Genomic DNA, 15439 nt, shown 5'->3' on the forward strand with positions numbered 1-15439 from the left:
GTTTCTTCCTTGGCAGAGGTTCCTCTTAACCACAAAGTTGTTTCAATCCTTTTCAGTCTTGAACGGTTCCATTCCATTGTTCAGGGGTTTCAGTTCTCATAGTAATATCCCTCAATGTCTTTGAAGTCTTTGTGTTCAGGGGGGCACTGACCCCCGACCAAACCAGTTCAGGGTGCCTCCCTGCCAGTGACACCTTATTTATTTATTTATTTATTTTATTTGCAGGTTTTTATAGCGCTAGAATCGACTCCAACTGGAGTATCTCTGCGCTTCTGGCGTGAGAGTCCTATATCAAGAGTGGGACATGCGGAAGGCATTAGATCGCATTTGTGAACAACAGGGTTTTTAGTTGTTTCCTAAACACCAAGTGTTCAGAACAGGAACGAATAGCTACAGGAAGACAGTTCCACAATTTAGGTCCCAACACTGAAAGTGCCTTACTTCCGTGCCTGGCCTTCTTGGCACGCGGCACTACCAGTAAGTGCCCATTGCTGGATCTGAGCGTTCTAGATGGAATGTATGGGATAAATTTATTTTCCAAATAAAGTGGACCTTGTCTGTTTAGGCTCTTGTATATTAAGCAGCAAGTTTTAAATTTTATCCTTTGACGGATAGGAAGCCAATGGAGTTCTTCTAACAGAGGCTTTGATGCAGTTCTTTGGGGGGCATTGAGAACAAGGCGAGCCGCAGTGTTTTGTATTACCTGAAGTCTATTCAGTACTCCCTCATTTGCAGAGAGTAGGAGACCATTACAGTAGTCAATCCGACTCATGACAAGGGCCTGCACCAGCGTTTTCCTGAATTGGTCAGGCAGCAATGGAAAGGCTTTACGCAGCAAGCTAATAGTGTGGAAACATACACCTGCGACAAAGTTCGTGTGTTGTTTCAATGACAAATCCTGGTCAAGGCGAACCCCCAGGTTTTTAACAAGCTGCTTGGGCTCAGGTGCTACGCCTAGACCAGGAGGCCACCAGTCAGGAGTCCAAAGTATTTTTGCTTCACCAAACAGCATGACCTCCGTTTTACTTGCGTTACACTGTAGATAGTTGGAGGACATCCAACATGCCACAGCTTCCATGCCTGCAGAGAAAGAGCTCCTCAATTCCGGGGTAAGAGTCTTAAAAGGGAAGAGGAGCTGCGTATCGTCCGCATAAGACACGGGGATGAAGCCAAATTTGCGCATCACCTTCCTTTGATAGTGGGGGTCTGGATCCTTAATCACTCAGCAGGAGATGGAGCCATTGTTTTATGGCAGCAACCCAGGCCTCTTCACCTCCAGGGGCTACTCCTCCCCCCTACACTCTAGATGCAGTTCAGCATGTTGCTTTCTCCCCTCCTCCCCCGGGTCAAGACATTTGCCAGATCCTATCACTTTCAAATCCAGACAGTCAATCCACAACCAGGCAGAGACGCACAGAATTGTTATAACACAAAAAACAAGCCACTTCTAAAAGAGTGGTTTCTAAACACACAATGCAAAACCACCTTCACAAAAAGATGTGTTATTAAATTGTGAGTTCAGGCGCACTAAACTTCACCTCTCCATCTTAAGCCTACGGGAAGATAGGCTGGAAACATATTACACAGCCTTCTCCAGTCTGTCCTATAGGCAAGCTGGCCTTTCAACAGTGAAAAACGAAATGGAGAGTATTTCACTGTCAGGACATGGTACACACCTCAGTACATGTCCTACCTTTCATACACTGCACCCTGCCCAGGGGGGTACCTTGGGCCTACCATAGGGGTGTCTGATGTGCATAAAAAGGGAAGGGTTAGGCCTGGCAAGTGCCACTGGGCAGGCCTGAGTTCTCTCTTTAAGGCTACTGGTGTGGGTGGCACAATTAGTACTGCAGGCCCACTAGTAGCATTTGTGTTACCAGCTCTGGCACACATAATGCACTTTACTAGGGACTTTCCTAGTAAAACAAATATACCAATTATGGACAACCAATTACCATTACACTTTATAAAGGGAGCACTTGCACTTTGACACTGATCAGCAGTGGCAAAGTGCCCAAAGCATCTAAGTTGGCAACACCATGTCAGAAGGTCTAGTTGGGAGGCAAAACGTTTAGGGAACTTTAGCCAAAGAGGGCCAAGTCCAACATTCGTGCTATACAAAACTCTTTAAATAAATAAATTAATAAAATAAATACTACGCACTGTTAATCTAGTGGTGGCATAATGTGTACATGTAGTTTTACGTATAGGCCCCTGGTACACTTTGTACCATATACTAGGCACTTAGAGGTAAATTAAATAGGTCAAATAGGAATATAGCCAATTTTTACATATTTTATGGGTCAGAGTACGTGCACTGGGGCGTGGTTAACATAGTCCCAGTGCACAGAGTATAAACAAAAACAGCAGCTTTAGTCCAAAAATAATGGGGGTGATCATGCAAATAAAAAAAAAAAGAGGCATTTTCTTACAGTCTACCAATCCATATGGCAACATACATCAGACAGAGATGGTTATGAATGAATAAAAGAATGCCAAAAAAGGGCAATAATCAAGGCTGGCAACCTAAGCAGAAACTAGACACCCTTTAGAAGGCTATGTTTCCAAATACTCCCGCTGGGCCAAAGAAGTCAAAATGTTTGCACCTCAAGCTCCTCATTGCAGACAAGCACCAGTCAGGTGAGCCCTAGTCAGGGCTTGGCTCAGACCAGTCAGACTGAAAATGTGGGGTGAGAGACAAAGAAATTGGTTGGTTGCTGCCCTGACAGTGCAAGAGGAGAAGGTCCTACCTCATGTTACTCTTCTGTCCTCACACCTCTATGCAAACGTAATACTTTCCTTAGCCGTGATTTTCTATGGATTGTAACCTTACTTCTGACCTGCTTACATAATCTACTGTCAGGATTTCATAAACCTGCTTAAGCGCGTGTGTATATTTAGAAACCTACATAAAAAAGGATTCATTTAATTAACATTTTTATTTGATTTATATTTTTTATCTGATATGTAACAATAAAAATAATATAAAAACATTTTTAAAGAAACTTGAGCGCAGGATACACAGATCAAAAATACACAATACCAGAGTTCCCAGAGATCACTTGGCAAAGTAACAGAAGTTTGGCCTACACATTGTCATCGACAGAGAGGGACAAAAATGCCACCAGAGGCATTATGGGGACACAGTCCAAGGCACTCATGATGAGGGGCAGCTCACACAAGTTTTTTTATTTTTGACTTTTTGCCCCCCCGCCCCCTGTCCCCCCCAACATTCCCCCTCTCACTGTGTACACAAGTTAATCTTCAACGACAATAATGCTTTGTGGATCAAAAACGTTAAAAAGAGGCAAAGTGAAACACTAGGGGTTTAGGAAAATCCTCCACCACTTAGCTGTCCCCCACCCTGTCAACTCCCTCCTTTGCTGTAAGGCTGACTAGAAGACTCCTATGAAGGAAAAAATAAACTTATTTTGCTAATTGATATGTTTGGTCTAAAGTTATATACCATCCCGAAAATCTGAAATGCATTTTATTTTATTGTTTTAGGCTGTTGTGACCAAATAACAGCACTGAATTTGCCTCGGTGCCTGTTCAAAGGGCTAGTTGTACTGTCAGAAAAAACAGTAGCTGTACTTTTTAGCAAAACTAATGAGAGCTTTTGAAAGCTGGGTCATTTTCTTGATCCCCAAGAGGTTGTAGATCCGGAGTGCTGTGGCAAACAATTTCATATCTTTGGTACCATGCAGGCTATGAATAATCTGCAACAAAATGAAATTGGTCACGACCATTGTTTATGTGGGGTGGTTTTGCCACCACTATATAAGTGCTTACATGGAGGAAATACATATCCGCTGTAGACTCTACATACATCCAACTGAATGCTCCTCGTGGCGCCTGAATGTGGAAGGTACTGTCCCTTTAAAACCTAAATCAGGAGGCATTTAGGTCTGCCGTACCCACCCATTAAAACTCCACGGATATATGTTGTCAGTCACCTGCATTTCATTATTGATATCTAGGTTTATACACTGGATTTTGATCCTTTCAAAAAGGGGACTACTTCACAAATACTGAAGGAGCTTCATGGGTGCAACCCTGTTGAGGCGTGGTCAACTCGGACTGGGCATGTGCACCTGTGTAAACACCCTGAGATGAGCACTACGATACTAAGACGGCCCACAGCCCTATCCCTTGGACCCGGCACAGTATTAAACCACTGGCCTAGAGAAAAGCCAACGACTACTTTGTGTCCTGCGCTCAATGAGCCCCCGATTGACTTCAGTTTTCCAGTGCAGCCAACTGGTCACTTTTAAAAAGTATAAAAATGTACAATTAAAACAATATAAAAAGCATTATAAAAACATTATCTAAAGGGAAAATGTAATAATTGAACTGGTTTTGGCAAGTCCTTGATAGACCGGTCTGTTGTGCTTTGCTACCACTGGTGGACAGAACGGACAATTCTGAACGTGACGAGCCGGATACGTGTAAACGACACACACATTTGTCGTGAGTCGGGATGTTGCTTCATGTTATTCCCAACTTCTGTTTTGTTCCTTCTTGCTGGTAAGAGTGCACAATAAAACACCCAAATACATTCCAAACTCAGTCTCAGTATGTACTTCCACTTCCATCTTGTAAGGTCTACATAAATTTCAGGGTATCCAACCAGAGAGGCACTCATTGCACAGCTAGATGCAAGGGCAAGAGCCCACCCATAAAAATACAGAGAAAGCCTAAAGCTGGGGCAAAACCCTTCTGGCTCCATGGAAATGCTAATAAAAATAAAGCTCATGGCGTAGAGAAAACATTAAACAGTCACATTTAAATGTGGGTTTACCCTTCTCAGCCCGCTCCTCACCAAGTGAAATTAAATAGTGCACATCTTCATCCAAGATCCCCTGATTCGAGACAAAAAACTGCACTGAGTGCTTGAAATTTGCCATCAAATTTCAGAGAATTAGATGCAGTTTTTTTTATAATCTCAAAACTGTTTAAGAGACTCTTGTATTCTGGGTGAACGACAGACACCAGGATACGTTTCTGGGCACCTTTGTACAGACAGTCAACCACTGGTAAAACCAAAGTGCCAAATGCGTTTTGTAAAAAATAAATTGTGCAGCCTCTGCGCTACGTTCCCCTGGATGAGGCACTGTAAGAGGAGGATGATGGACTCGAAGATCCAAGACCTTGCGATGCAGAACTGCAGTGATGGGTAGATGCCCGCAAGTCAATGGGACCGTTGTCGTGATTGGACGAAGCCAGATGGCGACTGTGGATTTTGTGTTTGAAATCAGCAGGCCTAGCGTGTTCGTCTGAAGTGAAAGCAGAGGGCGACATGGACTGGAATACATCCACTGGAGAGGAAGGGAAGTCTAGAGCGCTTCCATCGGAAGAGACGGGGCTGCCACAGCGTCCTTGTAAGTTCCGAATGCACTTCTTCTTCCGCCTAAGAACAGTCAAGAGAGTTATCTGTAAACAAAGGGTGAATTAATCATTTCACAGATTAAAAACATGAAATCATTCTATCATTCATTGCAAAAAAAAAGTAAGCAAGCTAAAAGCCCCCAAAGGATGCAACACCACCATACAGAAACCAAATAATAAAAACTCACTAGGCGCCACCTTTTCAGCAAGCATTCACATATGCCTGGTACCTGTCCTAATCTCATATGCAGACAATGGAGATATGAAGGCAAGCAGGGTTCCATGCATGTGTACCACCATGTCTATTAAGAATGGATGCTAAGCACTTCTGCCACAACTGCTGAAGAGCCATTTTTTAAGATGTCCCTGTTAAGATCCACCCCTCTGCAACTAAACAAGTAGAAAAGATACATTCCTCAAGGGGAACTGCACTCCATAGAGACAGATTTCAATTTGTGTGTGCTTCACGCCATGGCTGTAGGCAAAAGCAGAATAGGGGACATGACTGTTGCAAAAGGTAAACACCCACTGTGGAGCATCAAAAACCCAAAGCACAAACACAGGCTTGAGAGGTTTGTTAATTAAAGGAGACAAGAGTCACTGGCAAGGCCAGGGAATGAGCGCCCCAAATTAGATATTCTTGAAGTGATGTATGCAAAGATTCTGCGCATCCCCACCCTTGCTGTACAGATGTCGTAATGCGTTAGGCAAGAATCACTGCACATCTACTTTTCTGCCCCTGACTGATTTCGCAAGTCAAACCAGATTACATTTATCAGCGGAATAGGCTTGAATAAAAGGCAAAAACATGGAATTCGATGAGTTAACCACTGAATATCCCCTCATCACTTCCTCGTCCGATTCCTTACTTAAAATGAGTAAATGTGTTCAATTTATCCCTCAAATCACAGTTTAACTCGGGGTAATGGTATATACCAGGTGGTAGCCACCTCAGCCTTTTTAGACCTACTCGGAAGCAGGACTTTAGAAGGTTGTCAGATGTACAAACAAGTGCTGGAGACTAAGAACTGAACTATGATTTTTTCCCTGGACTATACACCCCGACTAGATCCGGTTCTCCATGAAGCTGCACAGTGAAAACACTTGTGGCCTCACAACTCAATGAGGGTCCTTTGGGATAATCCTTCAGTGTTGACATAAAATCTACACTTTTGATTTAAACCCTCACAGGATTTATATATAATTTTTTGTGTATTGTTATCACAATGAAAACGTGATAGTAACTTGCACTCATGCAAGTCTCACGAGAATTTAGCAGCAGTGAAGCTGGCTCTATTTGGGAAAGCTGAGAGGTAAACAGGTATTCCCCCGCCTGCCGTCCTTGTTGGGGGTGTATAGAGTGTTTTTTGCAGGGTTGTAGGTGGTGTTGTTATAGCACAGACCAAACCTGGGTAGGTAATGGAACACTTTACAAAGCAATAGTATTACATGGCGCTAGGAGGAGGACATTTATCCAGACCTGGGGATACTGAAGCCCCCATAAGCGTGGTATGACCCACGGTAGGGGAAGTCAAGAAGAGTAAGATTATGGTGGGACGAAAGGTGAGTTTTCATATTTTCCTGAAGGTTAGCTGGGAGGGAAACAGTGCGTGGGGTGGGCAGGGCAGTCGGTCACAATGAAATTGATGGCCCCTTTGACAATCTGTTGGCACTTGGATGGCAATCCCTCCAGATTGTTTCCTTGCAGAGAAACATCCTAAATGTGACCGTGAAGGTATATATACTTCCTTGACCATTAGAGGCCTTGGACACATGGTTTTGAAAATTGTACTATTGTACACTTAATGAATATGACATTTATATCTTCACAACACAAGCTTCGATTAAAATACTGCATATAAAGACCCAGTCTGTCCAGTCTACTGATACCTTAGCATGAATATTACAAGCCCTTAGACCATACATTGGCCGTAAAATTGTTAAAAATCAAGAGCACAAGTACACTTTACATATTTAAATACCAACGCATTATGTTATCCAACAGAAGCACATAACTATTTCTCACTTGGTTTTCGCACAATTCCAAGTTCAAATCGCCCTGTAAATACTTACTGAAGATACATACCTAAACCTGGCTTCCTAAACCATGTTTCACATTATAAAGCAGTAACCCTTAAGGTCTATTTTTACATATTTAAAGAGAATCCATGCTACAACTACACAGACCTAGACTGGGAGCCTAGGTTAGTTTCTCCAACAGCAGCTGTACAACATAGCTCGGTGGAGAAAGGCTAAGTGACATGATGGTTTGGCTGGCCCCAGAAGGCCGACCAAACAATCATGTGCACTTGGCTGTGATTACCACTCCCCCCCCCTCACCCCCCTCCTCCCTGGTGCTGCAGCATGACTATGTGAGGTCGTACCCCTCCCACGGATCGCAGCCTGCAGGGCTAAAAATAAAATTATAAAAATGTTTTATCATTTTATTTTTGTCATTTGCCTCTGCTGCCTTTTAGCGGGGTGGGGTGGAGAGTTGACGCTCCTCCACTATAACGGAGGAGCCGTCCCTGACAGGGAGAGCTGGAAATTAGAGGGACTGTTTCTGTTACGCTGTTAACCCACCTCTGAGTTTACATCTTCAGAAGGTCTGTGGATCCATACTGGTATCTCTGAAAAGTGTTATTTTCATCTGGGAGTTATTTATTTTCCTCTGCAGCCTTCTACAAAGTTTGGTGAATAGCTCCTCCGACTCGGTGGTCTTTTTCATGTTGATGGGCTTTATTTTTCAGCTACTGGACACTGGGGTTTATTCATCCCTGATTTAACAAGGGTTACATCGCCATCACCATTCAGTATGGAAATTTAATATATATAGCGCTTGCTACCCCTGATGAGGCACTGAAGCCCCTTTCAGTTTTGTCACTTCATACAACCTCTATTCTGCTGCTATTATTCCAGGTCCTTAATCGGGCTACATTCTTCTGTAACACTTCCTACTTTCAGTGAGACCCATAAATCGCACCATCTTGAAAGAAAAGTAATTTCTTTTGTCATCCAAGACATTCATTTTAGATTGAGATCTAAGTAGGGCAAACCCGCTGTTTAAGAGCCTGTTGCACAGAGTCACCAGTGGAAAGCTTGGACAGACGGGGAATTCCTGCAGGCTTGAGCAACAGTGCCCGGTACATCAGAGGCAGGCTAAGCAGAGGAGAATGTTGGGAGGCAAGCACCCCATAGTGTTCAGCCAACACTTTACTCTTGTCTAGGCCCGAGTTCCCAAGACTAGACCACTGGGCAAAACAGTGCAAGGACGTCAAAGGTCGTGAATGGTGGACATTAATACGCTTTGTTACTCCCATTGCCTCCATGATCTACAAAAGGTACTGTGAGATCTGGAGGCGTGTGGTAAACCACAGTACAGGAACAAAGAGCTAAGGAGGATCCTGCCTAAGAAAGGCAGCATGGGATACCTGCATCTTAACACTAACCTAGGCCCTTGCCTATGCCCAGCTAGTACAAGGCAGACCCACATACACAGTACTCAAGCAAAGCAAACGACAAAACTCTGATAAAAAACCTGAATTAAATCTAGACACTCCATGCCAGCCTTCGATGAGGCCACACTGTATAGGAAAGCATTTGATTCATGAAAAACAGCCATTTTGCTACCCCTTATCAATGCTTCCGTCAATTGATCTGCTGCGGATAGACACATACATTGAGTTCTAGAACACAAATGTAATTGCTTTTGGAAAGTGCTGGGATATTTGACAATAGATCGAATTTGCAGCATGCTCAATAGCCACTACCAGAAACAAAAACGCAATTGCAATTTCTCCCAACTAACACTAACCATGGCTAAGAATATTCTTCCGCATGGAACTATTATCCGTTAGCGTGTTATAGCTTACAGCCATTTTTATGACATGTGAAATTCAGCTCAAGGCTAGGCCCATTCTCTACTCCTATCCATTCGACTGTCTCTCCTAATGTCTTATTCGATGCAGACAGAGGGCCTGGGAATCCCTGGAATCCAATTCTACCAGTGGGGCTATGGGACAACCCTGTGGCACACTGATCTATCCATTCCCATAGAACTGGACCATACAGGATTTTGCCTCCATCTTGCCTGCTGCAGAGGTTTCCTCACACAGGGCAGCAGTAAAGTTGCTTATCTTTAGTAGCCCTCTTTCTGGTAGAGACTATGTAACTGCAGATTCCTCCCCTTTTGAATATTCTGTAGGTGTCAGACTGGATCCAGAAACTTTTAGGCAGTACCTCTGCTCCGTACTGACACCGTTCTGCCACAGAAATGATATGTGGGACCAATATAGGTGTAACTCCCACGCACTGACATCAGTTGCTTCAGAGGATGTCCGTACCCCCAGACGCAAAACCCCAACAGCAAATTGAGGTTTAACCAGTGTGCAGATTCCTAGACTTGGGATCTTAATAATGGGTAGAGACCAATCACAGAATGGGTTGGATGGAAGGGTCGGTGAGGAATCTGTGATTGGACAGATTTTCTGCCAGAAACAGCGTCACTGAAGGTAAGCAAGTTGTTCTTCTGATGGAGACTAGAAATAGCAGATTTCTCACCATTTGAATAGATACTAGAGCGGTACCTCTCAGAAGGTGGGTATGTGAATTGGCTCAAACTGAGACGCTCATGTAGCCACCTGGCAGATGTCCACGACAGGAACCCCACGTGCCACCACACTGGTAGCAGCTTTGGCCCTGGTGGAATGGGCTTGCAGACCTTCAGGAGGCTACTTTCTAAATAATAAATACTTTCTGACCAACACAAAGCAGATCTTGATGCAGAGCATGATCCAAGGCACAGCCTTGCCTTTCCCCCCAGTAAACCCCACAAATATTTGATAGTCCACCTGGTTATTATTGGTACGATCCAGGTAGAAACTCAGCGCTCTTTTGGGGTCCAAGCGATGGAGCATCTCCTCCTCCTTAAAGGGGTGAGGTCAAGCACAGAACGTCGGTAGGGTGATGGTTTGACTGACATGGAATTGCTTCAATGCGTGCTGCACCAAACAAAATTGTCCCAATTACAGTATCTACATATTTTGATGAGGAATGCCTGGCTGCAAAGATGAGATCCACAACCTCCAGAGGAGTCCAGCTCTCCATGCATGAAGGTGGAGATTGCAAAGGCCTGGGTGCAGAACCTTGACCCGTTTAAAAAGCAAGGCCTTCTGGACGGGCAGCCTGATCAAAGGACAGATGCTCAGGGTTATTAAATTTTGGATACCATACACTCCATGCCCAAATTGGGGTCACAAGAATGGCTTGGGCCCAGTCATTCCCGATCTTCAGACCTCTGGGCAGGAGAGGTATAGCCAGGACGGCATACACTAGTTCCAAATTTCACTCTAGGCGAAAGCATTCCTTAGTGACAGGCCCCTTACAAAATCCAACGCACAGAACTGCTGACATTGTGCGTTCTTCTCGATGGTGAGTAAATCGAGCCAAGGTTCTCCCCCTTCACAAAGGAGACCTTGCAAAACCTCCGGGGGTGCAACTACCATGCTACTAGGAGTTGACGGCTGAGCTCATCTGTCCTAGCATTCAAAGATCCTGCCAGATAGATAATCAGGAAGATCCCTTGATGAGTCAGCAACTTTCAGAGGCGTAGTGCTTCTTCCTGGCACAGTGTCCAGGACCCCACACCACCCTGCTTGTTGCAATACCACATGGTGGTATTGTTGTTTCTAAGCACCTGCACCCTACCTTTGATGGACAGAAGGAGCACTTTGAACTGCAAGCAGATGACCAATTGGTTCCAGGTGGTTGACTGAGAGCCGGGTCTCCGTCAGAGACCTGAAGCCTCTGCTCTCCACCTCTCCCAGGTTACCGCGCTAGCGCAGGAGCGATGCATCAGCCGCCACTGTCCTTGATAGGGTAGGGAGAGGGATCTGCTGTCAATCCAAGCACGGTGCAGTAACCACCACTGTAGATCTTTTGCAGTCTCCTCTGAATTCTGGACGTGGTCAGAGAGGTCCCCTTGATGATGGGCACACTCCAGAGCTCACTGCAGAGAATGCATTTTTTTTTTTTTTTTTTTTTTTTTTATTGTAAGAATTTTATTGCACTTCATTAACACATATCCAACAGGTCGCGAATCAGTTATACTGCACTTGCCTACATCCGCCTCGGGCCGGCTACATGCAGTTACAGTTTTTGCTCTACAATGCGAGTTGTACACAGCCCATCAGCCGACATCCAGCGGACCGGCGGCGTGTTATCCGACAATAGGCAGGTGTGAGTCAGTGCTCTGCTCGCTGTCTGGTACATCTGTAGTCTTACATTTTAACAGTTTTTGATGTATTGTATGCGCAGTTCGTTTTTTTAAAACTGAAACTTATCTTATCATTACATTCCCCAACTTATAGGTCTCCCCCTGCAACCTCCCCCCTGCGTCACGGCATCCTCCCTCCCAAGCGTCGGCACTACATAACTGATCACCCTGTGCTGTCATTTGCGGGGTTTCCAGCTTGCGCAAGTTTGCAGAGAATGCATTTGGCACCTGGCATGCTTGACCAGCAATATCAAGGAGGCCAAAATTCCCAGTAGCCTCAGAGTGAACCTCAAAGAAATCAGAGGCTGAAAGCTCAGGATCAAAGCCTGAATGTCCTGAACTCTACTTTCCAGAGGAAGGGATGAAACCAAACCATGTCCAGAGAATGGCTTTGATAAAGAGGAAGGAGAAGGAGTCAGATGTGCCTTTGACATGTTGGTAGAGAACCCCAAAAATGACAGGAGGTTCGCTGTACTCTGGAGGTGGCAGACAACTGCCTGAGGTGAGCCCACCTTCAATATCCAATCATCGAGGTTGAACCCCTGACCTTTGAAGGTGTACTGCTACCACCACCATAACCTTTGTGAACACCTGAGGGGGTACTGGTGAGACCAAAAAGGAGGACAGCTTACTGAAATGCTCCTTTACTACCTTGACCCACAATGAGATAGTGCAATGGGCCTGGAGGGCAGGTATATGGAATTAAGTGTTCTGCAGGTTCAGTGCTACCATCCATTCTCCAGGGTCGAGGGCAACAAGACCAGAGCAAATGTGAACATCTTGAATTTTTCCTTCTAGAGGAAGGCGCTGAGAAGATGTGGGTCTACAATAAGACGAAGGCCTCGGTCATTCTTGGGCACCAAAAAGTAGCGGGAATCACAACCTACTTCTTTCATGGGCACACTCTTAATAGCCCCTTTAGCCAGGAAAGTCTAAACTTCTTGCTTTAATATGGACAGAGGATCCTCCGTCGGTCGGTCTAGGGACAATGGAAGGTGTAGGGGAGTGATAATGAAAGGTAAAGTGTACCCCTTCCAGATTTTCACCAGGGACCCACCTGTTCTACTTAATGTTCTGCCTACCAAGCAAGAATCGCTGGATCCTGCCTCCAAACGGGTGGCTGCCCTCTGTTAATGGCAAGCTTGGAGTTTGGCAGGTGGATCTGCAAGGGGGGGGGAGGAGGGGGGAGTGAGGTGGGGGGCAGTAGATACCACAGCACGTTGGCCCTGACAGTGGGGCCAATACGCATCGCAGCCTTAAAACTGCTGTGCACCTTGCTATGGTTGAATTGGATGTCTGTATAGGGTACCTCTGCTGAAGCCGTGAAGGAACAGTAGGGCTCATGTGGCTGGTTTGGCAAGGCAGAAAAGCCCAGTGAGTGTGCAGCGACCTTACTTTCCTTGAACTGCTCTTGAGCAGAATTAGCTTTTCCCCGAAACAGGAAAGTCTTAAAGGGAATAGCCATAAGGGGGGGATTTGACATCGCCTGCGAAACCAGAGGACCGCATCCAGGTAGATGGAATTGGTGTTGTTAAAAATTGTGAACTTGGCTGCATCACGACAGTCCTATAGGCTTGGGCAAGGGCAGGTCAGGTCTTTTGGGACACCTGGGAAGACTTGAGCCACTGAATACCACAGAGCATGGTAATAGCAGCCCAGGAGGTAGGTGGCATTCATAGACCTGAGGGCCAAGCTGGTGGGGAAAAATACCCTCATCCTGACAGTCTCCGCTAATTTAGACTCCCCATCAGTGGGGAGTAGTCAGGAAGGTATTTGGGTTTGTCCGAATTGTAGCCCCCTGAAACACCAAGCTCCCCGGGGAGGGGTGCAGAAATATGAAATGCAGGACCTCCCAGGTTAAGGGCAGGGCAGTGGAGTCTCACAATCTGGTGATTGACCAGGGCTCCAGACCAAGGTTTGGCTCCTAAAAGGGTATCCATAAGGGCCTTACTGAAAAGCAGTAGATGTCTGCCTTGGCTGGAGTATCGCCATTAAGACATTGGTTGTGACCTCTACGGTGGGGAGCTGAAGGTCGAGAACTCTGGCGCCCATGGCAGGACTATGGCATAAAAATAAGCTACCACCTGGCAGGACTAGAGTGTGGGAGGCGGCAAGGCTTCAGGGCACTATCAAGACCACTTGCTTCTTTAAAGTCATCATAGCAATTTTGCTTCATGATATGGCTGCCCACTTTTATCACACGCTTCGTAATCATTATACGGATGCATGCCAAATAACAAATGTAAAAGTATGTGTCCTTCCTTGTGCGGAGCCTCGAGGGAAGCAGAACTGGCCTTGGTCGAGGCTGAAACAACGCCAACTCAGAGAGCACAATGGGCACCTCATCCCCAAGCAGTGATGTAGTTGGCATCAGTGCTGAAGCTCCAGGAAACGGTGTGGCGACGGAATCGAAATGAGAGCCGGAGGAGGCCCAAAGGTGGGTTCGGAGGGTCCAACTGCTGCTGAGGGCAAGCTCCAAGATCACACATAGGTGCTTTCAGAAGGGGGGTAAACAGTCAATGTTAAGGCATTATATAAATAAATATATTAAAGAAAAAAAGAATAATTCACTGCACATTGGAATAAAAACAATACTCCCCTTCTTTATTCCTACGCTGCACAGCATCTTTGTTGCAATGAATCGAAGAAGGAGCTGGTGTGGGTTTCCATATATTCACTGGGGTAAACACTTCTTTATAAAATGTAAAACTCTAAGAACGATGTCAAAACGTAAGCTGGTGGGTGCTCCAAACTATGTTCAAAAGTGGAACACATGTTCGGTAGCCGCAGAACTACATTCGAGCAACCTCATCCCAAGAAGACGTCCCCTGCCCCATGTCACTGGAGGTCAGCTCCACAGCATGGTATCCCCTCATGCTGAACAGATGTCCTCCGCCAAACACCCTCTGAAGCATCTGATGCATGCAATATGTTTCACTGATTGCTTTTTGAATGTTTAAATTAGAATGCAAAATTAAAACAAGATTTTCGTTTTTCTCAAAGTAGCTGCAGAATGCCTCGGTAGTCTAGAATTCTACAACAGTTGAATACAGGCATGAAGGAGAGAAGCACAAAGCAATGCATACCTCAGCAAGAGGAGAGAAGGCAGCCACAAAAACACAGGCAGCGGTTAATTACGGTTAGTTTGGAGAGAAGGCGCCTTCGTGTTTTCACTGGTGACGAGAATGCATGCAAGAGAGGCATGAACATGTGCTGAGAAGCAAGTGGCGGAAGCAGACGGGAGAGTTTGTGATACACACCTGCATGGGCCGCACCAGTCCGTTTGTTGGCTGAGGCCAAAGCGAGCTCTGCATTTCTTAGGGGAGCCGGGCTCTGAACACAGAAGCATGCGTGGACGAGAGCAGGGGAGGCGAAGGCAGAGACACAAAAACAGAAGAAGGAAGAAAAGATGCAACACAAATTTAGCCACTTGAGAACAACAAAGAAACTTGCAAGCCGAAGTCAATGTCATCAGCACTGGGCAAATCTACAACTCTGAAATTAAAGAGTGGTTAGACACACCACGAGAGAAACAAGGACATACTTCTGAAACACCCAACAATAGCATGTATATGGTTTCTTTACTATGTGCGCTCTTGACATCACACAGGAGTATGCTCCACGCGCCTTCAATAGCCATTTGCATAATGTTACGCAAAGAGTAAAAAGATGGGGAACGTGAAATCTCTAGGGGTATTCTGTAATGTATTGAACACATTTCCCGATATCCCAGAGCAACCTTGCATTTTATCCGTGATCAACCAGGTTGGCGTCAAG

The 15439-nt window shown here is 45.4% G+C and overlaps 1 protein-coding gene across 3 annotated transcripts in view; it reads right to left on the minus strand.

Annotated features, from left to right (window-relative positions):
- Window positions 1-2920: 2920 nt before the first annotated feature.
- The window catches only part of TCF7 (transcription factor 7), a 319653-nt gene continuing 307134 nt past the window's right edge, over window positions 2921-15439 (minus strand). For 2 of the 3 annotated variants that reach the window (XM_085618023.1, XM_085618025.1), the window contains 2 exons: window positions 14923-14995; window positions 4944-5410 (listed from right to left, as the gene is read on the minus strand). In XM_085618023.1, coding sequence (XP_085474149.1) covers window positions 5092-5410; window positions 14923-14995 — 392 coding nt within the window. In that variant the 3' untranslated portion in view covers window positions 4944-5091. Of the gene's footprint in view, window positions 5411-14922; window positions 14996-15439 lie in introns of all 3 variants that reach the window. The other variant, XM_085618024.1, reaches the window with a different exon arrangement.

This window comes from Triturus cristatus, chromosome 7 (assembly GCF_964204655.1).
Source record: "Triturus cristatus chromosome 7, aTriCri1.1, whole genome shotgun sequence".
In the NCBI taxonomy this organism is placed as follows: domain Eukaryota; kingdom Metazoa; phylum Chordata; class Amphibia; order Caudata; family Salamandridae; genus Triturus; species Triturus cristatus.